Source organism: Ailuropoda melanoleuca, chromosome 2 (genome assembly GCF_002007445.2).
Source record: "Ailuropoda melanoleuca isolate Jingjing chromosome 2, ASM200744v2, whole genome shotgun sequence".
Lineage (NCBI taxonomy): Eukaryota > Metazoa > Chordata > Mammalia > Carnivora > Ursidae > Ailuropoda > Ailuropoda melanoleuca.
Genome location: NC_048219.1, coordinates 127,956,443 through 127,979,194, shown reverse-complemented (window position 1 = coordinate 127,979,194; position 22,752 = coordinate 127,956,443). Strand labels below are relative to the sequence as shown.

The following is a 22,752-nucleotide window of genomic DNA, read 5'->3' as shown; positions in this document are numbered from 1 at the left end:
GTCATCTTTTCAGAGGAATGATATTTGTGAGCATCTTGAGGGGTGAAGAGGAAGGTAGCAGGTGGGAAAAGGGCCTTTAAAGCATGGAGGCTTATAGGAACGACAGTATGCTTCAGAACCGAACGTGAGCAGTGCTCTGCTACTCAGGAGTGTGGTGCTTGGTCCGGCAGCAATGGCACCATTTGGGCCACTAGCCTCAGTGGCAATTTGTAGAGTCTCAGGGCCACCCAGTTCTGCTGAATTAGAATCAGTGTTGCAACAGTATCGCCAGGTGATTTGAATGCTTCTAGAGGTTTGAGAAACATGGGACTAGAACATCAGGAGGAGGTAAAGGGTGGGAGAGCTGGGGAAGGAGAACGCCTGCTATGGAGTCTGGACTTCCGTTTTCATACATGGGATTGATACTGAAGAAGTAACATTATCAGATTTATATTTTCCCCAAATCATCTGGAAGTACCATTGAGGCAGCATGTTACCAGCTGTTTCTTGAAACCGGAATCAAAAAGTACACCACAAAAGAAGTCCTCAAGTAAGTGAGAAATACAGGACATTATACTCTTCTCCCAGACAGTGTGAATTTTCATAGTACACTGAAAGTTCAGAGAAGCTGGCGTGGAGGAACACCTTATCTGAATCACTTATCCTGGGATATTCCCGGATATTCCTGGTCTTTCGAGTTACTCCTCACTGGAACCCTTTGTAGCTGCCCAGCTGTTAACACCCCAGGGACAGTGGAGAGCATTTTGCAGAACACATTTTGGGAGATGCTAACACTCATTCCCACGCTTGAGACCTTGCCTTATCTTAGTAGGGTGACCAGCTGTCTGGGATTGCCTGGGACTGAGCGCCATTCTGGGTTGCTGGACTTTCAGTGCTAAAGTTGTGGACAGACAAGGTGAGTTGGGTACCCTTCCTATCTCTTTACTGTGCCTTTGACTAATTACCTCATTTTCTTTAGATGGGCTTAACCTTTGACCTTAAATACCTGTTTCAGGCTCATTCTAATGGAGTGATTCCCAAATTTGTTTGCACATTGGAAGCACCCGGAGGGGTTTCCAAGCCCAAAACCCGTTCCCACCCCACAAGGTTGTGATTTAGTTGGTCTGGATGTACCCTGGCAATGGGATTTTTTATAGGCCCCCCGATGAGGGGTGTGAAATCTCGTTCCAAACAACTATAACTATGAAAATGCAGTACTGATGCAGCCTTAAGAATATATTTTCATTTCATTTCATTAATTTCTGTTCTATAATAGAAGCATTATTCATTATAAAGAAGAAGTTTAAGAACTTGATCTAGCATCATGCTGGGGGGTCAGGGGTAGCACGTGTTCCACACTTTGGGAAACACTTGTGTGGAGGCTGGGGGAGCAGCAGACTGGCCAAGCAGTGGTAACAAATGTGGCTGGAGGAAATGGTGAAGGTTTCAGAGCCGTTGAAGGGGTTGAGCTGATGAGATGTGGAAACTGATCTGATCTGTGTGGTTTGGTAGAGGGAGACTCGCAGGCTACAGGGGTTATAGATGGGGATCCCGTAACAGAATAGGGAGGAGTGGAGAATGCAGGAAGGTGAGGGGTTGAATTGACAAATCCTGTTTGAGAGGCCTTGGGACATCCAGGGGGAGGTGACCAATGGACTGTTTAGAAGAAGAGAGTTTGTAGTTAAAAAGGGCTGCGCTGGAAACAGTTGAGAGCCTCTCAGGTCCAGAGGGCAGTGAAGTTCCCGCTGGGGAATCAACTTGCCTGGGGAGCGGGGTTGAGAGTGCTCTGCCCCCGGGGCTCCTGATGAGTGTAGGGAGAAGGACCCTGAGGGAGGAGTCTGGGAAGAGCCCAAGGAGTAGGAGTGATGCTAAGGAGAGTGTGTCTTCCTTCCCTCACCCAAGGAAGGTAGTCCTGCGAACCAGACAGATAAGAGCTCGAGAGGGCAGTTTGTTTTGGTAATTTAGGATGTCATTAGTCATGTTTGTATAAATTTAGCATGAGGGAGGAAACAAGATGATAGCAGGTCCGGAGGGAAGAGACTTGCTAGAGCTAGTTTGAACTGAAGAAAAAGCCTGGGATAGGATGGGACCCTAGGGAATAAATCTGGGTTTGCTTGGGAAGTAGTCATCCTCTGGTTACTCATGGAAGTTATTTCAACAAGGAACAAAGATTATAATGAATATTCAGATATTCACAGATCAATTTCCGGAGCTCTCTGGGGCTCCATAAAATTGCTTTGCTTTCAAATCATACCACTCACCTTTTCTCTCCTTCTCTTACTATTCCCTGGACACAACAATGTCAGATTCTGAATTTATATGTTTATAAGTGTCATTAAACGCTTTTTTAAATGCTGATGATAAGGCAGGGTGTGATTCAGCATGCCACCTTTGTTCTATGTAGTGCACATTTGTGGAGGGCTTTGCAGTTTACTGAAGCAACACCCCATCTAATGTGAGCTGTTAAATACCCTTTGTACAGAAGGCAGGGAACAGTGTTCTTCCATTTCCCAGGGAAAAAAGAACAAAAGCTCTGAGGTTTAATATATTGAGGAGGACTTGCCCATGATTAATGACTGAGTGATGGGTCCAGGATGGAATCCTGGTGTCCTGGCACAGTATTTCTTCCATCGTATTCAGGAATGGGTGGGGGTGGAGAGTGTTTCCCCCCCCACCCCGCATTTTTTCCCCCAATTAGTTGGTAAGTTCTTTGAGGGTGGAGACGATGTGTTCACTGTTGTGTTGACTCCTTCACTCATTGCTGTGAGGGGGCTTTAAGAGGTGGTAGCACGCAGAGGAGGCCTGTTGGCCTAAGCTTCCCACTCACAAAGTGTCCCACCTTGGTCTTGACATTACTTTTGAATGACAGGGCCTCAGAACTGTAACAACAGGATTGAAAAGAAGGCATCGTGGGTCGCACAACTTTGAACTTGCGTCTCCTTACTGAACTATATACTTATCTTGAGACCAGCCCAATAATATCGCCTGGCATGCTTTGTGAATATTTAATACATACACAGTTGTTGTCACTGTGTTTTGACATTTCTTATTTTAATACCAGAAGTCATCTACAGTGGAAGAGGCCCAAACGTCTCTCGACTTAAGCGGGGCTCTCCGTTACATATGAGATCCCCCGATGGGCTGCGTGCAGTGGTGTAAGGTTGGTCAGCCTCTGACAAAGCTCACGGTTCAGGAAAGCAGATCTTGTTTTGTAATCCCTACGGGATGCATAGTGGGCACTCAGTAAATACATGTTATTTTGAAAAAGGGAGGTGCTGTTTTGTATTACACATTCTCCATTTTATCACAATGGTCCATTATCAGTTTTTTTTAAATGATTTTTTCCCCCTGTGAGTCGTTAAAGATAACGATGTTAGGATTTGGGGAAAGGGAATGATGAAAGAGAATGAAGAAATGGAATCAGCAAGTTTTAGGACAAGAGATGAGAGGTTTTGAGTGAGCTGTGAAAAGTTGAGAGCAGGAAGGAGTCGCTTAGGGGGAACTGGAAGGATGTCAGGCACTTTTAAAGGAGCCCGTGGAGGGGAGGTGAGGATGAGACAGGAGTAATTCTAATCTGATGATGTCTTAGAGGAGAAAACTGAAGGTCTTTTTCAACCTTAATTATAGCCACAGGACAAAAGCACATTATAGCACTTTTTTTTTTTTCTACTTCTACTAAGGAATGGTAGTGTATAATCTTTTTTATACAGTCCTGTCTAAGAAGCCGTACTTTAGACTACATTAAAATATATTATTTTTCAGAGTGCTACGGATTGAGGAAGAATAAAATTTTGAGTCCCTTTTTTGTATTTACGTTAAAATTTCAAGCTACTGGTTCAGTATGAAGGGAGGAACTTTTTAGTCACTGAGGGAAATTTAGGCAGATGAGTTAATGTTTGGTCATCAGAAAATGTGCCATTAGGAGCCTGTTTCTCTTGAGAGGAGAAAAAGGCAAAATATGAGTCAGACCATAAAGTCATTTCCCCGCACTTAATTCAGCTCCCCTCCTGCTGAAGGACCATTGACCCACAAGGCTAATTCAGACTTGTATGGACTCTACCTTCGTAAAGCCTCTCCCCCAGGACCACCCACAGGGCACATTTGCTCTGACCCCGGACTCCTGTAGACCAAGTGGGCCCTTCTGATGCGTGAGGTGCACGGGAACTATTCTTTTAGACACCAGGCTTCAATCAGTTTGCAACCTAAAGGTGCCATCTTCAAGTCTGAATGGGACAGAGTTTTCTTTTGTGAGGGGCCCATCTGTTGTTCATTGCCTTTGACGAGACACGTGAAAAGGCAGTCAGCTCATTGGAGGGGTGTGAAGTGTGTTTTGTGGATACATGCTGTCCTGTGCCTTTTGTGTCTGCCAGTTCTGTGGCCAAGCGCCACCCTTCTTTCCCTCTGTCTTTGCTCTTGATCTTCCAGTGGTTTCTATCTTATGTTCCATTTTGCTGGTGTTTGAGATACTGTCCAAAATGTTGTGGGAATTTCTGACTAGAAATATGTCTATGGAAGGTGGATGTGAATTGTTAGGAATAAAAAAAAATGTTTCCATCATCTTTCTTTTTTCAAACTTTTATGATCTATTTATGGTCTGTTTTGATTCATGCTTTTTATCTGTTCACTTTTTTTTTTTTTTTAATTCAGTACAGGTGAGATGGTAGGCCTTGTGCTGGTAGCAAAGGTACTATTCCTGGCCTCAGGAGAATTCACAGCTTAGTAAGCGAGATACATGCATCCGTGGTTACAGTACAGATGGGCAAGAGCTTTCCATCGCAGAAGTGTGCAGAAGGTGCAACAGCAGGTCCAGAGGAGGAATGCATAACCCACCTTGGGCGGAAGGATGTAGGGAAGTTTCTGACCCAAGGAGCTATTAAGTGCACACATTATTTTTTTTTTAATTTATTTTAATTTTTTAAAAAGATTTTATTTGAGGGAGAGAGAGAGAGAGCATGAGCAGTGGGGAGAGGGAGAAGCTGACTCCCCGCTGAGCAGGGAGCCTGACATGGGGCTTGATCCCAGGATCTTGGGATCCTGACCCGAGCTGAAGGCAGATGCTTAACCGACTGAGCCACCCAGGTGCACCTTAAGTACACATTTTAAAAATAAGTAAAAATTAGCCTGGCAGTGTAGGGCAGGGTATCCTAACATGGTGAACATTCAGAGAAAAGGTAGAAGGCATTAGAGCACAGTGCACCCTGGGAACCACAGGGAGTTTAGTTTATAGCTTATGGTATGTGTGGGGATTGATGTGGCATAAGGCTGGAGAGATGGGTGAAGGCTACGTATGAGGACTCCTTATTCTATGCTGAACAATTCAGATCTTATTCCCAAACTGTGTTAGCTATTAGGGAATTTTAGATAGGAAAGGGGTCTGGTTTGATTTGGATTTTGGAACATTCACTAGCAGCAGTTTTGAAGATAATCTTTAATAATTTTATTTGTTCATCTATGCAGTGGACTGAATTGTGTGTCCCCCAAATTCATATGTTGAAAGTCTAACCCCCCCGCATGTGATAGTACAGATCTTTCTCAACTTAGGATAGGGTAACATCCTGATAAACTCATCGTAAGTTGAAAATACCCTAAATCGAAAAGTGTTTAATATACCTAACCTACTAAATGTCACAGCTTAGCCTAGCCTGCCTTAAAAGTGCTCATAACACTTAAATTAGCCTACGGCTGGGCAAAATCATCTAACACAAAGCCTGTTGTATAATACATTGTTGAATATCTTATGTAACTTATTGAATACGGTACTGAAAGTGAGACACAGGAGGGTTGTCTGGGTACAGAGTGGTGGTCAGGGTATTGGTTGTTTACCCTCCTGAGCGCGTGGCTGACTGGGAGCTGTGCTATCCAGCATCACGAGACAGTGTCTTTCTCCATATCACCAGCCTGGGAAAAGGTCAAAATTCAGAATTTGAAGTTTGGTTTCTATTGAATGTGTATCGCTTTTTACACTGTCGTAAAGTCAGAAACTGATTAAGTTGAGCCGTCATAAGTCGGAGACCATCTGTATTTGAAGATGGGGTCTCTGGAAGGTAAATAAATTTAGATGAGGTCATGAGGGTGAGGCCCTCAGGATAGCAGTGGTGCCCTCATAAGGAGACACCAGAGAGGCTTGCCGTCTGCCCCGGGAGGACACAGTTGAGAAGGCAGCTGTGGGTAATGTCCCCTCAAGACCTCGGTTGGTTGGTACCTTGATCTTGGACTTCCCAGGCCCTAAAACTGTGAGAAAATAAATTTCTGTTGTTTAATCCCCCAGCCTGTGGTATTTTGTTACGGCATTCTGAGTGGACTAACACAGTCTATTTTATGTATTTGGGTAATTAGGAAACTAGGCTTACTGGGAATTAATATCATTTAGAGGATCATAGTACGTATGGTGCCTATCGTGTGTGTTTGCATAGCTATGTAAAACAATGATTTTAAGTACTTTTGTTTGTACATGTGAAGATGTGTCTTAAACATGTTATCCAGCGCTTACTCTGTCCCAGATATTTTCAGGTTGAGTCTGGTCTCCTTTCCCAAGGTCTTGTTCTATATTTTCTGTTTGTCCTTTTCCTCCAACCTCCTCTAGTTTATCCTCTTAGTTGGCTTTTGCCTTGAGCTTAGAAATAGGTTTGTGTCTTCCCAATCACGAAACACACTTTTTTGAATCATGTAACTTTCTTAAGCTGCTTCCTGTGTAAGCACTTTCGAAAAAACGAGTCTGCGTCCATGGGTGCTGCTGCCTCTTAAGCCCCTTGTCATTGTCTTTGAGACATAACATTCCTTCTTTCCCCTTACTCTTCTGAAGTTGCTCCCATTCATTAAATGTTCCTGAGGTGCCAGGTTCGGATCGGATGCCAGTGCCTCAGGGGTGTTTGTGGCTTCCTCAGTGGCCTCTTCATTGTGGTAGAGCCATGGTAGAGTCACAAGGGGGGGGGTGATCTCGTCCAACCACCCAGGCCCTGTAGTTGCCCTGCGTTGTACCCTGTGTGTGAGATTCTGCCGTTAGTGGACTCAGTGTTGGCTGTGACCCCACTCTCCCTTTAGATGGTGTTGATTGTCAGGGATGGTTTGTTTGTTTTTGTCTATAATAAGTGCAGCTCTGTTTATCCTTTGGTCGTAGTTTTTTTTTCCCCCCAGCTATGAGAAGTAGAGTATAATACTGTATTTACATGGTTAGAACTGTCCTTCACCCCTGATATGCTTTTATCTGAGCAGAATCTCTCTGGAGCTTCAGGTGGTCTTTCCCACATTGTTGCTAGTGTCTTTGATTGAAAATCTTTAAAAATTGGTATTTAGAGTGGATTGCACTACATCTGACTGGATTTTCTCCCTTCTAATTTTTTTGACTTCCATGCTTGTAGTATGCAGTCAACTGCTGTAATGCAGAGAGCCACATAATCCTACTTAACTGAGGTGACTACCAACAGAGATCTCAAAATTTCCCCTATTATATCTATCTCCTATCATAGGTGCTGCTGCTAGATCCTGCTTCCTTCGAATTCTATGTGTCTGCTTGTGCTGCTGTTTTTTTTATTCCCTTCACTAAATATAAGACCTTACCTTTACCATGATTAATTTTTAGTTTGTCAGTTGCTATTCATGGCAATGACCTTGAACGTTTTGGATTCCATTTCTTCCTAATGCACCCTTCGAATGCAGTAACTTACAGGTACATCTGCTTATCTTTTTGTCCATCTTGACCACAGGTATTTCATAAGAGCCTTCGTCAGATGCCTGGCTAAAATCTAGAAGTGTGTGTTTCCTTGAACTCACAGTTTCAGAATCTTATTGAAAAAGGAAATTAGGTTAATCTTGTATGACCTGCTCTTAGTATTGGGGTCCCCAGGGATTATCACTTGCTAAGTGTTTAAAATCCATTCTCAAATTTTGCTTGGGACTTTGGTCTGTGTCTATAGTCTGTTAATGTTTCCCTCTTGTTTAAATTATTTCAAAGCTTTTATTGATTATTTAATCCTTTCTGACTTGGTTCTTTACTGGCTTTTTTGTACCTTTTACCCCAAATTTTGGAATTTTCTGAGATGGATTGTTTCTCTCTCTTTTAATCTTCATTCATTCAAGATTCTTTTTTTTTTTTTGAAGCTTTTTATTTTAATTCCTGTTAGTTAACATACAGTGTTACAGTAGTTTCAGGTGTATGATATAGTGATTCCACACTTCTGTACATTACCTCGTGCTCATTGAGACAAGTGCACTCCTTAATCCCCATCACCTATTTCACCCATTCCCCCACCCACCTCCCCTCTGGGAACCGTCAGTGTGTTTTCTACAGTTAAGAGTCTGTTTCTTGTTTTGCCTCTCTCTTTTTCCCTTTGCTCATTTGTTGTCTAAGATTGCTACTTGCATTGTCCAATAAGGTGGTTACTAGCCACAGTTTACATAGAGAAGTTATTGGCCCTACAGGATCTCCTGACTTCATGCTGAAAGCCAGAGCAGGAAACACTGACACATGGAGTAGAAGGTTAAGGTTGACTATTCTGGGAATCAGAAGAAGAGCACCAAGGAGAGAAGTGGCCAAGATTTAACCAGTCAGACTTGCCTGTTGCTATTGCCAGGTTATCCATGTATGGTATATTTGTGGCCCTGCCGGTTGCTAACAGTGAGTCATTTTGCAAATAAATATTAATAAATTTTTGTGTAGAGTATTTTTTTTTTAAGTAAAACCCTGTGGGTAGTGATAATAAGTTTTGGAAGCAAAATAAATCCTTAAATTGGTAATTTTGACATGTGATTCTGTGTAGTGTTACTAACCTATTCAAATACTATGTATTTGTTGTCATTTCCCAGTGTTTGAGTGTTCTGATATGCTTCAGTTTTTGTAAATACTCCTAAACTTAACATTATTTATTAAACAATTTTAAAAAGATATTCATAATAGTAAAGAGTGAAGAATGTTGGAAATGTTTTGAAAATAATTTGTGATTTCAAGAATTCTGAGGAATCTCAGTTTTTTGTTCTCAGATCCCAAAGGTTGATGTCTGTTAGGGAATTTGGACTCAATAATCCATAGTTCTTGTCCCCAAAACTACTTGTTCCTATTCTGTACTGTGTTAGGTTCAGAAATTATGATTAAGTGTTTAGAAACTATTAAAGCAATTTGATGTTGCCATGACTGACATGTGATCAGTGGACCCAACTCATTGGACGGGATGTTTTATATCAGTACTGATCCATTCCTGATGGTAAATTCAGTTGGATCGGCGTGGTCTAAATGAGAGAGAGTGATGGCTTGCTTGGACCAGGCTTGGAAGTAAGAGAAGAGGTTGATTGGAATCAGGATATGCTTTGAAGATAGAGTCAATGGGATTTGCTACTGGATTAGATGTCAGAGTATTTTAGATTATCTTTCCCTCAAGTACTTCCTTTGTAAAATGGGGACACTTATGAGATCTACACTTGGGATTGTTCTAACTACCTCAAGTGTTTCTCTGAGCTTGCTGGAAATCCCTTTTATATGCAGCAGCTAATGTAATCTTTCTAATTATAGCTTCATATAATTTCCTTGATCTTTAACTGGTCAGCTACTCACCATTTCATATAGAAGACATTTTAAGCTGCTTAGGTTGACTTTTAAGGTATGTGGCATCTTCCTTCAGACTCTTTCCCATGGTTATCTTCTACCGTGTCCTCTTATACTCTTGGCTGTACTATTCCAGTCTGTCTATTGCTGCACAATAAACCATCCCAAGAATAGTGGCATAAAATTACAACCATTCTTTTATGATCATAGTTTAGTGAATCAGGATTGGGAAGGTGCACAGCAAAGACAGCTTGCCTCTGTTTTACGGTGTCCGGGGCCTTAGTTGAGGATATTTGAAGGTTGGGGGCTGTAATCACCTCAAGTCTCATTCACTTACATGTCTGGTAGGTGATGCTGTCTGTCATCTAAAACACCTACATGTGGTCTCTCCAAGCTTCCTCAGAGCGTGGCGGCTGAGTTCCAAGGGCAGGTGTCACAAGGAAACAGGAAATGGAAGCCTCTAGTTTCTTGAGGCTTGTTCCTGGAAACTGTCACAGTGTCACTTCTGCCATATTCTATTGGTCAAACTGTCACGTAACCCAGATTCAAGGGGAGGGGATATAGATCCCACACCTTGATGGGAAGAAAGCCGATGAATTTTGGGGCCACGTTTTAAATCAACAGCAGCGTACTTTTAGCCAGCTTCTTCTGTACTGTGTGTAATTCTGTCAGCTCCTCTCCCCCCATCCCTTCCTCCCCCCTCCACTCTCTCTTCCCTCCCCAGTTCAAATGCCATTTCTTTTACCATGCAGCCTTTGCCATATCCCATTCTCTGGCTAAAATCAGTTTCTCTGTCCCTTAGTGCTTTATTATTATTTTTTTCTTTATTGGTAGATTATAAACTCTTTGAAGGTAAGGACCATATCTTGTTTGCCTTTGCATATCTTCTAGCAGTTACGTTCCTTGAATTGAACATTCAGTATCAAACTGAGTCTCAGATTTGGGACCCAGATGGGCTGGGATTTGGCGGTGGTTAAGTAGAAAATTTTAATGAGAAAATTAAAAACTTTGCTTTTGATACAGATTGTTTCCTTTTAATACACATTGTTTCAAAGATTTTTTTTTTTTTTTACTGGCTTTCTGTTGAAAAGTAAAACTTCTGAACTTTTCTCCCCTAAGCATAACATTAGAAGAGAGTAGCACCTAATGTATCAACAAGCTGAGCAAGGATGGGGAGGCTCCTGTGCTCTGGAACGTGCGGCAGCACGTCCACAAACACATGAATGACTTCCACCACGACTCCTTCCACGTTCTCTTTTGATAGTATCTTCTTCCTGTCCAGTTCAGTCCCTGCTACCCATGCCTTACTGTTTTTGCAAACTATGGGTTGGGATCTATTACTGGATCAATTTAGTGAGTCACCCAGCATTAGAAATAAAAGGAAATAAAAGTTTGAATAAAAACTCATGCATTGCAAGAGGAAGAATTGCCTCATGAAATTTTTGTTTCAGTTTTACATATGTATATATATGTAATGAGTTGAAATGTAAGATATTTTTTATTACTTGTTGGGGGTCAAAAACCTTGAAGGGCAATCTCCTATTCAACTGCCGTCTAAACTCTTGGTATTCTAGTTTCCTTCCCTCCCTTCCTTCTTTCCTTCCTTCCTTCCTCCCTCCCTCCCTCCCTCTCTCTCTCTCCATCCCACCCTCCCTTCTTTCCTTCCTTCCTTTTTTAAGTTTATTGCTTTTGATATTTTTTAATCATCTTTTTTAAACAAGATTTATTTATTTGAGGGAGCATGGGCATGCATGAGCGCATGAGCTGGAGGAGGGGCAGAGGGAGAAAGGATCTCAAGCAGACTCCCCGCTGGGCACGGAGCCTGAGGCGGGCTCTATCTCAGGACCCTGAGATCAGGACCTGAGCAGAGATCAAGAGTCGCTTAACTGACTGAGCCACCCAGATGCCCCCTATATTTTTTTCCCTAAGGGCTTATCTCTTCTGAGGCCCATATATTCACCATCCTTTATGCTCAAGCTTTTCTTCACTTATCCAGCCTCTTTATAATAAACCTGTCTCAGTGTGACATGTTGCTTTCTGTCTTCTCTTTTGGAGACTTTGAGCCTACTCTTCTTGTCTTCAAGAGGAGAAGAGGTAAAATCAGATCATTCTTTTTCCTCTTCATGTTTTTTTTCAGGTACAGCACACATACAGTAAAATGCATCCAATCCTAAGCAAACAGCTCAGTGAATTTTGACGTCTGATTTTATCCATGTAAGGCATCACACAGATGAAGATATAAAACATTTTCATCATCCCAGAAGGAAAGAGCGGCTGCTTTTTTTTTTTTCCCAAAGATTTATGTATTTATTCCAGAGAGAGAGAGAGTGCGCAAGCCCACATATGCGGGTCGAGGAGGGGCAGAGGGAGAGGTTGAGAATCTCAAGCGGCTTCTGTGCTGAGCACGGAGCTTGATGTGGGGCTTGATCCCATAACCCCAAGATCAGGACCTGAGGCGCAATCAAGAGTTGCAAGCCCAACTGACTGTGCCACCCAGGCGCCCCAGAGTTTATTCTTAAATCCTCTCTGGAACAAGGTGGGTGCGTGAGTAAATTAGTAGATCCTCTCCAACTTTGGAGTCATATGGCATATATAGGTAATAATGTGGAATTTTGAAGTGCACAAAGGCCTAAAGCAACTGAGTTAGGACATGTTAAAATAGAGGATGTTAATTGTGAATTTTGGAAGAATGAAACAGGACCAGCATAGGTGAGCCAAGGGGAAGAGCAAGGAAGAATCATTTCTGGAGGAGTTCAGGGTAAGAAAGGTTTATCTGAATTTCAGAGGAGAAAACATAAAACTTGGTTTGCTATTGCCACTGTAACAAATCATGACAAAGGCAGTATCTTGAAACAGCTCGAATGTATCCTCTTGCAGTTCTGGAGGCTCTGAGAGGAGAGTCTGTTTCCTTTGGCTCGTGGCTCCCTTCCTCTGTCTTCCCAGCCCATCCCTTCATTCTGTTTCCATTGTCACACTGTTCTCTCTCCGTAGTTGAGCTTCCCCCTGCCTTCCTCTTAAAGGGACACTTGTGATGACATTTAAGGCCAGCCGGATCATCCGGGATAATCTCCCCATCTCAAGATCTTTAGTTTAATCCCATCCGCAGAGTTCCTTTGTCATATGAGGTCACGTTCCCAGATTCTGGGGATTAGGATGTGGATCCTTGGTTTCTGTTCTTCAAAGAATCTTTCTTCACCACAGGAAGATCTTTTGGTTATTTGCTTTTAGTTCATGCTCCTTTTTCACATTAAATTAATTTTCCTTGAACACTACATTGCACATTTGATTCCCTCGCTCAGACGTCTTTGGTGACTCCCCTATTAACCACTACAATTAACCTGACCTAGATCGACGCTGCAGTCGCCGTGGGCTGCCCAGTCTGCATTCGGGCTTCACTCTCTGATCTCCAGTGCGGTGATGTGCGTCTCCTCGTTGTGCGCCCGCCACCACTGGCCCTCGGCTTGCACGGCCTCGTCCGCCTGCCTGCGTTGTCCCGGACCATCCCTGCGAGGCCTGCCCCCTGAGCAGTGTTTTCCTCACCCTCTTGGTAGTTTCCCAGGGCATCCGTAACAGATTGCCACCAACTCGGTGGCTTAAAGCTCTAGAATCTCATTTCTACACGATTGTGGAGACCAGAAGTCTGAAATCAGCGTGTCGGGCCTGGCTGCGCTTCTCTGATGGCCCGAGGCCGGGATCCGTCCCTGCCTCTGCTTTCTGGCGCGCCAGGCATTTCTTGGTCTGTGGCGACATAGCTCCAGCCTCTGTTCCATCTGTACATGGTCTCCTCCTCTCTCTGTGACTCTCTGCGCCGCTTATAAGAACACTTGTCGTTGGAGCTAGGACCCACCCCAGTCATCTAGAACTGTCTCCTCTCAAGATACTTAATTTAGTTATATCTGCAAAGATCCTTTTTCCAAATAAAGTCACAGTCACAAGTTTTAGGAATCAGGATGTGGATATATCTTTTGGGGGGCCACCGTTCAACCCACTGCACATCTCAGCTCACAGTCCTGGTTTATTTCTTTGACCTCTTGACATCAGTGGCCTAACTACAGACTTGGAACTCCTCATCTCTGTCCTGTTATTTTGTGCTTTAAGGGATACTTCCTGCCCTGGAAGGCAAGAAGGTTTCTTTTGCTCTGCAACCCTTAGCTCCTGGTAGGGAGCTAACAAATGATAAAGTTTTGTTTTGTTTTGTTTTGTTTTGTTTTGAAGAAAACCAAAGGTGGCATGTGGAAGTCCTGGCGTGGTGAATGTCAGGGTGCTCTTCTGGAATATAGCAAGTGATCTTTCTCAGTGCAAGTTTTTTGTTTATTTCTGGTATTCTTTTTTAGGGGAGCTTTTTGTTTCTCAGAAATCCTAAGTGAGTGGTCGGGAGGGGGCAGCTCTGAAACAGAGCGGAGAAGCCTCTGCAGGCCAGGGCAGGGCGGACCTGGTGGGGACAATGGGTTTGGAGCTCTGCCCGGTAAAGCTCTGAGGCCGCTTGGCAGATCTGTCACTGTCTGGAATTTGTCTTACCTGGTCTCTTGGAAGTCTTCGGCTTCCCGGGAATTGTTTCCAGTGGGTTCTCCAGAGTTAGAAGATAGTTCTTGTAGGCACCCAAACTCGATCTCTCTCAGCACAGTGGAGCCCCCCACCCCCAGGCCTGCTTTCCCTGCAGAGCCAACTTCCCAGTGTCCTCCGCCCTACGGGCTCATTCTCCTTCGCCTGCCCTGTAAGCACAGCTGCCTTCCCAACTGTTGTCTTTTCTTCATTTGGCTTAATTTCAAGGTTATCTGATAATACCTTTTTTTTCTTCAGTCTCAGTCTTACTTTGAATGGATTTTGGCAGTCTAACCCTGTTAAAGTTTAAGTGGTACCCTGGTGTTTTTTGTACTGAGGATTTGAAGGTGACTGATTTTCAGTCTTTCTGGTATTTTCAAGGTTATGATATCTTCATCTGGAGTTTTATTAGATCCATGAATCCTCATATCACTGGTCGAGTCTGTGACATGGAACCATTGCTTATGGTGACAGCAATCTGTGGCAAGGTTGCTCCATGAGGTACGTGCTAATCCTCTCCCATGATGCAGAGACTTTTTTTGAAAAAAGATTTTATTTATTTATTTAGTTGAGGAAGAGAGAGAGACAGAGTGTGTACCCATGCACGGGGGCTGGGGGTGGGGGGAGAGGGACAAGCAGACTCCATGCTGAGCACGGAGCCCCGGCCAGGGTTCCATCTCTTGACCCTGAGATCATGACCTGAGCTGAAGTCAGGAGTCGGTTGCTTAACTGACCGAGCCACCCAGGCGCCGCTCCCCCCCCCCCACCTACATGACACAGAGACTTTAATGGAAGGGGTAAGAATGGCTGATGGTTTCAGGCAAGTGTGGGTTCAAATTTCATTCTGCCACTTTGCAGCTTTAGGGAAGTTACTTAGCCTCTTCGAGCTTTAGTTTTGTCATCTGTAAAATGGAGATAATAGTTCCTATTGCATATTCCTATCCAAGATTATCCATCTTGGTGTGGTAATGTACATGCAAATCTCATAGCCCTGTCTGGTACCGGAGAAATGTTCCCAAAGTTGTGGCTGCTATTATTATTCACTTTGCAGGGAAAACTGGGATTCTTGTGTTATTAAGGAATATTTTCAAGTCACCCACGGTAAGATCCTAACTTGCAGGATCTGGGAAACAGACCAGTGTGTGTTGGGTAATGCTGTGTTGAATATGTCAGTCCTTATAATCTGGCTGTATGGTTATTTATTTGGTTTGTTTGTAGAAAGATAGAAAAATGGCAGGAATAAAAATACACTTACTGTTACTCAGTGGAGGCATGTATCGTGCTAGCTTTACAAAGCTATACTTCTCATCAGTTCAAGGCCTCTGCCTCCAAAGTCAATGGGAGGGTAGACTGTAGAGTATGGTTCAAGGAGTGTTAAATTCATATTTTTAGGAGTGATTTTGTGACTGTTAAAGTCTGAGAGCTTTATTCTGTATCACTTGGCTTATATAACAGAGATGTGATTAAATACGTTGTTCTTTGTACTAGGGAAGCTTCGATTCATACGTGCCTCGCTGGTTTTCAGGTTGAAAAAAGAAGCCATAGTAGATGAGCCTCAGAACAGACCCTGGCCCAGAGGCAACATTTTGGATTAAAATGACTTACCTTAAGCCCCTTTGTGTATTAGATCATTTCAGGGGAAAAAGAAGGAAGGGGCACAAAGTGGTAGAACTTGAGTATATTGGGCCATCATCTGATGCTGGACTTTGGTTTTGTGACTGAATGTTGGAGACTTTTTCCAGAGTTAATTGGTTCATGAGTTGAAGAATTCCTTGTATTTAGGGACATGTGTTCTTATAATGGAGGGAATCTCTCAGATTTAGGTCCTTATAGCAGAAGACATGAGGTTCGATGCACGAAAGAGCTTCCATGTGGCGTTTTCTGTCTGAATGTAACCTGCACGAGGGTAGGAACTTGGTCACATTTGCTCATATACCTCCAGAGTTTAAAACAGTGCGTGGCTCCTTATAGGTGCTCAGGACAGATTGGTCCAGTGCATGAATGACCACGGGCAGGAAAGGCAGTGAACTTGGTAGGGTTCAAAATACCATCTGTACTCTTTGCTGGTTTTTTCCTGGACTGGCCTTACCTAAGGGTCAGGAAGTTGTTTGGAAGAGAGATCCATCCATGCTGGGGGGCATGGCATGTGGAGATGCCGGTTCTCCGGTGTGCCAGGTGCTGGAGATGAAATGGTACAAAAGATCTTATCCAGGATCTTCCTCAATGTTTGGATCATTGTGGTTTCTATGTTTCCACAATGTCTGTAATAAAAGATATTTCCCTAGACTGACCCCTCTTAAAGTACTAGGGAGAACTCTGATTCAGGTTTTGAGTGGATCTTCAACCAGTAAGCCTAAGTCCGTCTTGAGATTTTTTTCTTTTAATTGTCCTTGAGAAGGAGCTAGACAAGTGCGTCATTTATTTACATGATTTCCCTGTCTAAGCAGTTTTAGTGGGCTTCCTGCACTGCTTTCTGCTCCGTGCGGGTGAGGAGTCAGGGCACCCTGCTCCTTCATTTCTGCTAATAAAAGAATGACTCTCAGGGTCTGGGATCCAAACCTAATAATGATCGTCATGATGCAAAGGGGTTGAGAGTGGGTTGATCTTGTTCCTTTCCTCCCTCTCTGCCTTCTTTCGAAATGTTGACCCTGTGTCCTCCAGTGTTTCCTAAGCACCAAACGGAGATCTTATTCATTCATATGAGTTCAACTTTAAAGTCTCCTCATTTTGATCTTGGGGCTCAGAAGCCAGGTATGGATGAGAGGAGGGGGGGAAACAAGGCTTGCCAGGGGATTGAGTAAGCTCATGCGCACATTTCATAATTTTTGCTGTTCCTGGTTGTGCTGAATTTCTGGGGCGGGGGTGGGGGGAGGCCTGCAGTTCTATTACCAACAAGGGAGCAGGAATTGTGGTTGCTGTCGGGCCGGCAGCCAGGAGGATATTTATAGTTGTAGTGAGTGGCTGTGAGCCCACCGTGGTTCTGGATATGCCTCCTGCCTTAAAGTTCCCGGTGTTCTTGAACCGAACCCTGCCCTTGTTGGCCAGACAGTAGTTAATGATAAAGCAGGCGGCTGCAGGATGTGGCGCGCGTGATGGCCTTGGCGGCTTGCAGCCTGCAGGTGCTTTGGCTGACCTGAACCCCTAACAGAAGAGCAGGTGTCCCCCTCCCTCCCCTGGTCAGGGTTATGATGATTTCCTGTCCTTTCTCAGAGTTGGCTTCATTGACCACTTGCTAACCAGAGTCCACTTTCTCTGGGCCACACAGGCCGGGTCATGTTAAGATCTATGACCCCAAAAGAAAATGCAGGTCATGAATTTAGCTTTCTCATCTCTCTTTGAATTCACGTTGGAGATTTAGGCTCACCCTGCAGAAGGGGCAAAATCAGGTGATGCTTTGCAGATTTTAGCTCCCGTTAAGGTATAAGAACTAGAAGGGAAAAGTGAAAGAGTAAGTTCTCACAGGAAACAACCAAAAATACAAAAACTTTTTCTTGCTTACATGGTAAGGTATAACATATGTGTTTGTGTTAACCGGTGGGTGTTCTTAGGATGGAATGATGGTTCATCTGTTAATTTGCATTTGCAAAGTGACAAAACCCAGACTAGCCTCAGTAAGATGAGAATCTGATGGTTGCTGTACTGGGGAGTCTAGAGGAGGGCAGGTTTTAGATCTGGGGTGACCCAGGACTCAAGCAGGTGTCCCTGGGACCCTGTTGTTTTCCTCCTAATTCTTCTTTCTTTGCTGGCTCCAGTCTCTGTCAGGTTTTCCCTTCGTGGTGGTCAAATGGCTATGGCATATTCTCCCAGGTTCGAGTAAAATGAGAAAATCAAACTTTTTTCTAGCAGTTCTGGCAAAATCCCAAGATTCACTCTGATTGAACCAGCCTAGGTCACATCCCACCCCACAGTGGAATGCTGTGTGTTGATGGGTCTAGTCCCTCTACCCCTAACATTCAATCCGAAAAGGAAGGGGCCTAGCCCCAACCCAAGTCAGGGGTTGTTGTTGGAAGTGGGGGTGTTGTTGGGGAGGCACACAGTTCCTACAAAATAATTCTATAAATCACGTATCAGGAACCTTTGTTACCAGGAAGGAGTATTGTTTTGGGACCTCCTGGATGGTTGCTTGATGGTTACCCCCTTGGTTTTCAGAAAGCGGTAAGTCCTTGGTGTGTTTTCTAGGTAAGTCTGGCCTCCCTTAGAAGTGGAGGGCCAGTGATTCTGCCAATGCCCCAGGGATGCTCACTGCAGGGGATCAGATTACCTTAGGTCTTAATGGATGCCATGCTAGGTGGCTCTATGGTGTGACATTAGCTCAATTAGCTTGCACCGTATGCCGTTACATCAAAGATTGTAGCTGGACAGCTATTCTTGACATATGTTTTGTTTGTCCCTGAAAGCACGTGTTCTGTTTCTCTCTGGCCGGCCGTTCAGATGCATTTTGAGTGACTGTCTCGTCAGCTAGGGGCTGGGGAGAGGGGAGGAAAGGCTGCATTTTGGCAGCACTTCAAGCCTGGAGCAGCATCCTGCAGCCAGCACCATAAGCTGTATAATTTGTCCACGGAGGCCTATGCATTATAGAAATGAAAATTCCTTCTCTGACAGCATTCATTGCTTAGCACGCAGCAATTTGGCTGTCAGAAACAGCTGGCCCTGCGGGGTGGGACAATGGAAAGGCAAGAGCAGAGAGAGGCCAGTGCTTACTCAAGTCTCCCATTGTGGGAGGCTCAGGTTACGGAGACCATCATTAACAGCAGACTGCGAGGGGCTCTAAGGCAAAGCTTCCAGTGAGCAGCAGCCCGTGGCGCAGACAGTTAGTGATTTCCCCCCGTTTTTGCTGAATGGAACAAAAAGATAAATTAAAAATAAACTATTAACCGTTGCTGAGTCTCAAATTTTGGCTTTTCCTAAATGTTCTGTTCTGCTTGTGTCTTCTGTCGGGTGATGAGCATTTCTGTGAAAGTAAATCCCTTTTAACCTAAGTACCTAAGTATAGTTGCTGTTGGTGCATTCTAGAAAACTCGGGAAGGACTGGGGTGCAGAGCATGAGGGATTGCTTGACAACTGCATATTTGAGGTCTGTAACTTTTAGTTTCTACTTATATAGAAGGAATTCGATGAAAAGACCAGCACTGAGGACCCCGTGAGGCATGTTCAAGCATCAAGTAGAAAGCGGGTATACATTTCCCCCCCAGTGCATGTGCTGGAGACAGGAATGGGACAGGGGAGCTGTGTGGCTCGAACCTGCTCTGCCGTGGGAATCAGCTGTGAGGCTGGCTGTGTGCATTTTCCTGTATTGATTCCATGACTCACGGAGTGATCTAAGCAAAAAGCACACTTAAACTACAGAGGAGACAGCTGTCTGTTACAGGAGGCCATATTTTCTGGGTTTAATGGCTATTTTTTTTTCCTATTAGTTTGTACAGTGGAGATGTGCTTGCTTGTTGTGTGTCATAAAGGGTCTTTATTTTTTTCCTTTTTGAAAAAAAAATACAGTCTTCTAAAAATCATCTTTTATGACTTTGATTTCACAACAGAGCTTGCCACCCAAGAAAGCAGTAGTAAATTTCCTCTCTTCCTACCTTTCTTTCTTTCTTTCTTTTCTTTTCTTTTCTTTTCTTTTCTTTTCTTTTCTTTTCTTTTCTTTTCTTTTCTTTTCTTTTCTTTCTTTCTTTCTTTCTTTCTTTCTTTCTTTCTTTCTTTCTTTCTTTCTTTCTTTCTCTTTCTTTCTCTTCTCTCTTTTCTCTCTTTTCTCTTTCTTTCTTTCAAAGCTACGTGGCAAAAAGGCATGATTTTCATGTAGCAAAGGTCCAGAGGAGGTTTAAAGCCATGCGGTGGGAAATACCTTGCCTTTTTGAAGTGAACAGCATTTTAGAGATATTGAGTGGCTCTAGATAAGTTCGGCTGTTGGAATTTGGTTGTTGTTCAGTGTGGATGGAACTGTCTCCCCCCCCCCACCTCTAAATCTGTTTCCCTTTTATATGATAGAGGCTGAAGTTCCCAGATGTTGTTTGGATTAAAGATGTGTGTGTGGAGGGGGGGAGAAAAAAAGCTTTCTTAATGATAATAACAGAGTCAGACTGGCTGGTTCTGTACTGACAGGAAAATGGAGAGATAAAAACTCCATTAATGGTGTGTGCACTGCCTAAGTAGCCAATAAAACAATGCTGTCCTCACTGGAAGCCGGTCCCAGACTGGCAGCGCTTTGTGCCAACTGCAGGAGACAACAGCTGCAAAGAGGGGCAGAAGTATTCAGTCAAGAGTCTGTGTTACATGACTGGCTTCGGGGGCGGTTCTTTTGTTCTCTCCCTCCTCCTCCCCCTCCTGCTGCCCCCACTTTTGCCCATTTTCCTTGATGAGCCCTTCTTAATGCTCGCTGTTCCAGAAATTGAACCACATCTGATTAAAACTTAATGGTTACTCACAGAATGAAGTTGGCTGGTAGTTTCTAAGCCTATTTGTCTGGGTTAGTTTGAGTTTTCGACAATAGAATTGGTTAATTTATATAAAGTGTCTCCAAGGGTTACGAGCCTTAAAGTTTGATAGTTCTGCTGAAGCACCAAGAGAATAGTCACTTGTCCCTGAGGTAATGCTGTAGTTTCCCCCCAAACAGCTTTGAATTTCCATCCTCAAAATTAGTAGTAAAAAAAAATTCCCCCCCCCCCCATGTATCTCATTTTGGTGAGTGACAAAGGCTTGGTTTAGTCACACTCATTCTCCTGTGCTGAGCCCATTCTCTGATAAAGAGAGACCCTGGGCCAGGCAGGCAAGGCCGCATGCAGGAGACCTCATTTTAGGAACTTACTGTCTCAAGGCCTGAGGTCAGGTAAGCCCTGACTGTCTCCAGAGAAGGGAAAGAAAGAAATGCTATTTGAGTGGTATAGAAGAACAGTTGTGGAAATTCAAAAGAGAGGCCATCCGACGACCTTGTATGGTTTCTGTTTCCTGGGAGTTTACAATCTAAGTTACTTTGACTTTTTGATTGCTGGTGTGTGACGGGGAGGGAACAGGTATTTGAGTGGGGGGAGTTCTCTAGACTAGCCAGAATGCTGGTGGTGGTGGGGCTGTGGCACCCCGAAGGCTCTGTGGCAGAAGAGAGACAGTCACAGTCCCTTGGGTGCAAGCCCTGTGTCAGAGACTCTGCCAGGGCTAGGAGACGCACATCTGATTTTAGGTGCAACCTGTGTTTCCCTTTCGGAAACTCCACATGGATTGTAGTGGTCTCAAGGATCCTGGCTGCAGACCCCTTGCTCCCAGACCACTTCCCGGCCACACCAAGGGGCCTGTGGCCATGCTGTCTCAAACATGGTCTCTTCTCTCTTGTGACTCAAGATGGCAAAGTAAGGTTCTGGGCAAACCATTTCCTTTATATAAAACTTTTATGATAGGCATTTTTTTTTTTAAAGTATGTGGCCTTTCCTAGTATCATTTTTATTTAGATGGCAAACTAGAGATACTGTTCTGAGGAAATAAGGGCTCCTCAGTGATTAATATTAGGTAGTGAATGGCCTTTAATGTGGCATGTTTACACTGTTGTGGCACCTTGTCTTTTTCTAAATGTCAGACCAGCGCTGTGTTAATTTTACATCCTAAAGGACTTGGGTGAGTTCCCGATGTGACTCTTCGGTTTCTGTTTTTAGAGTTTATGGTATAAATGACTCCATAGTGTTTTTGACAGATGTTCGTATATGCATCCGTATTGACAAAGAATAGCACCGTATATTAAATTAAAAGTGTCATTGGCTGGTTGGTTGGTGGTGACTTGCATTCAGTTTTCTCCTCCCTAGATAACCCTTGAAAGATGGAATCTGCCAAGTTGGTATCAGTGTCAGGTTTTCTCTTGAGTCTATCAATAAACCCTACTGATTAAGGGATCCTTGCTTTTACCATTGGTTTTCAGTTGTGCCGTGGGGCAGAGCTAGATGGCAGTCTGTGGTGAGTATCACAAGTCCTATCTTATTTCTTCTTGAGGTAAAGAAGTTTTGACAGACTTCAGAGCTGATTCAGCAGCACCCTCCCCTATGCCTTCTATTATGTCTTCAAGAGTGAGAAAAGAACGGAATTCAAAGACGAGCCAAAGTAACTATAGTTTTTAGTTGTTAAAAGTCAAGAACTATTAAGAAAAGGAAGGAAATGAGTATCCCAGAAGTTCAGATAATGGTTGTGGTAGTAACAACATTACTGCATCAGCAGTAATGGCTTATGTTTTCATGGTGCATATACGTCAGGTTGTGTTCTGAGTCCTCTACGTATATTCACTCTTTTAATCCTTACAATAACTATGAGGCAGGCACAACTTTTTTTTTTTAATGATTTTTTATTATATTATGTTAGCCACCATATAGTACATCCCTGGTTTCCGATGTAAAGCTCGATGATTCATTAGTTGTGTATAACACCCAGTGCACCATGCAATACGTGCCCTCCTTACTACCCATCACTGGTCTATCCCATTCCCCCACCCACCTCCCCTNCCCGCCTCCCCTGTGAGGCCCTCAGTTTGTTTCTCATAGTCCATAGTCTCTCATGTTTCATTCCCCCTTCTGATTTTTTTTTTTAAATCTTAATTCTGCAGCTCAAGGAAATGAGACCTATTAAGTGATGCCCCCAAGGCTGTAAAGATAGCAAATTGCAGGACCTGGATTCTAACTAGGCCGGCTGGACTCGGTTCTGAGTTTTAGCTACAGTTAGGGGAGGAA

At 43.7% G+C, this 22,752-nt stretch overlaps 1 protein-coding gene across 5 annotated transcripts in view; it reads left to right on the top strand.

Annotated features, from left to right (window-relative positions):
• The first annotated feature begins 401 nt into the window (after nucleotides 1–401).
• The window catches only part of ACVR1 (activin A receptor type 1), an 83,326-nt gene continuing 60,975 nt past the window's right edge, over nucleotides 402–22,752 (top strand). For 2 of the 5 annotated variants that reach the window (XM_034654592.1, XM_034654595.1), the window contains exons 1-2: nucleotides 790–895; nucleotides 14,438–14,557. In XM_034654592.1, coding sequence (XP_034510483.1) covers nucleotides 14,553–14,557 — 5 coding nt within the window. In that variant the 5' untranslated portion in view covers nucleotides 790–895; nucleotides 14,438–14,552. Of the gene's footprint in view, nucleotides 896–14,437; nucleotides 14,558–22,752 lie in introns of all 5 variants that reach the window. The other 3 variants (XM_034654593.1, XM_034654596.1, XM_034654594.1) reach the window with 3 other exon arrangements.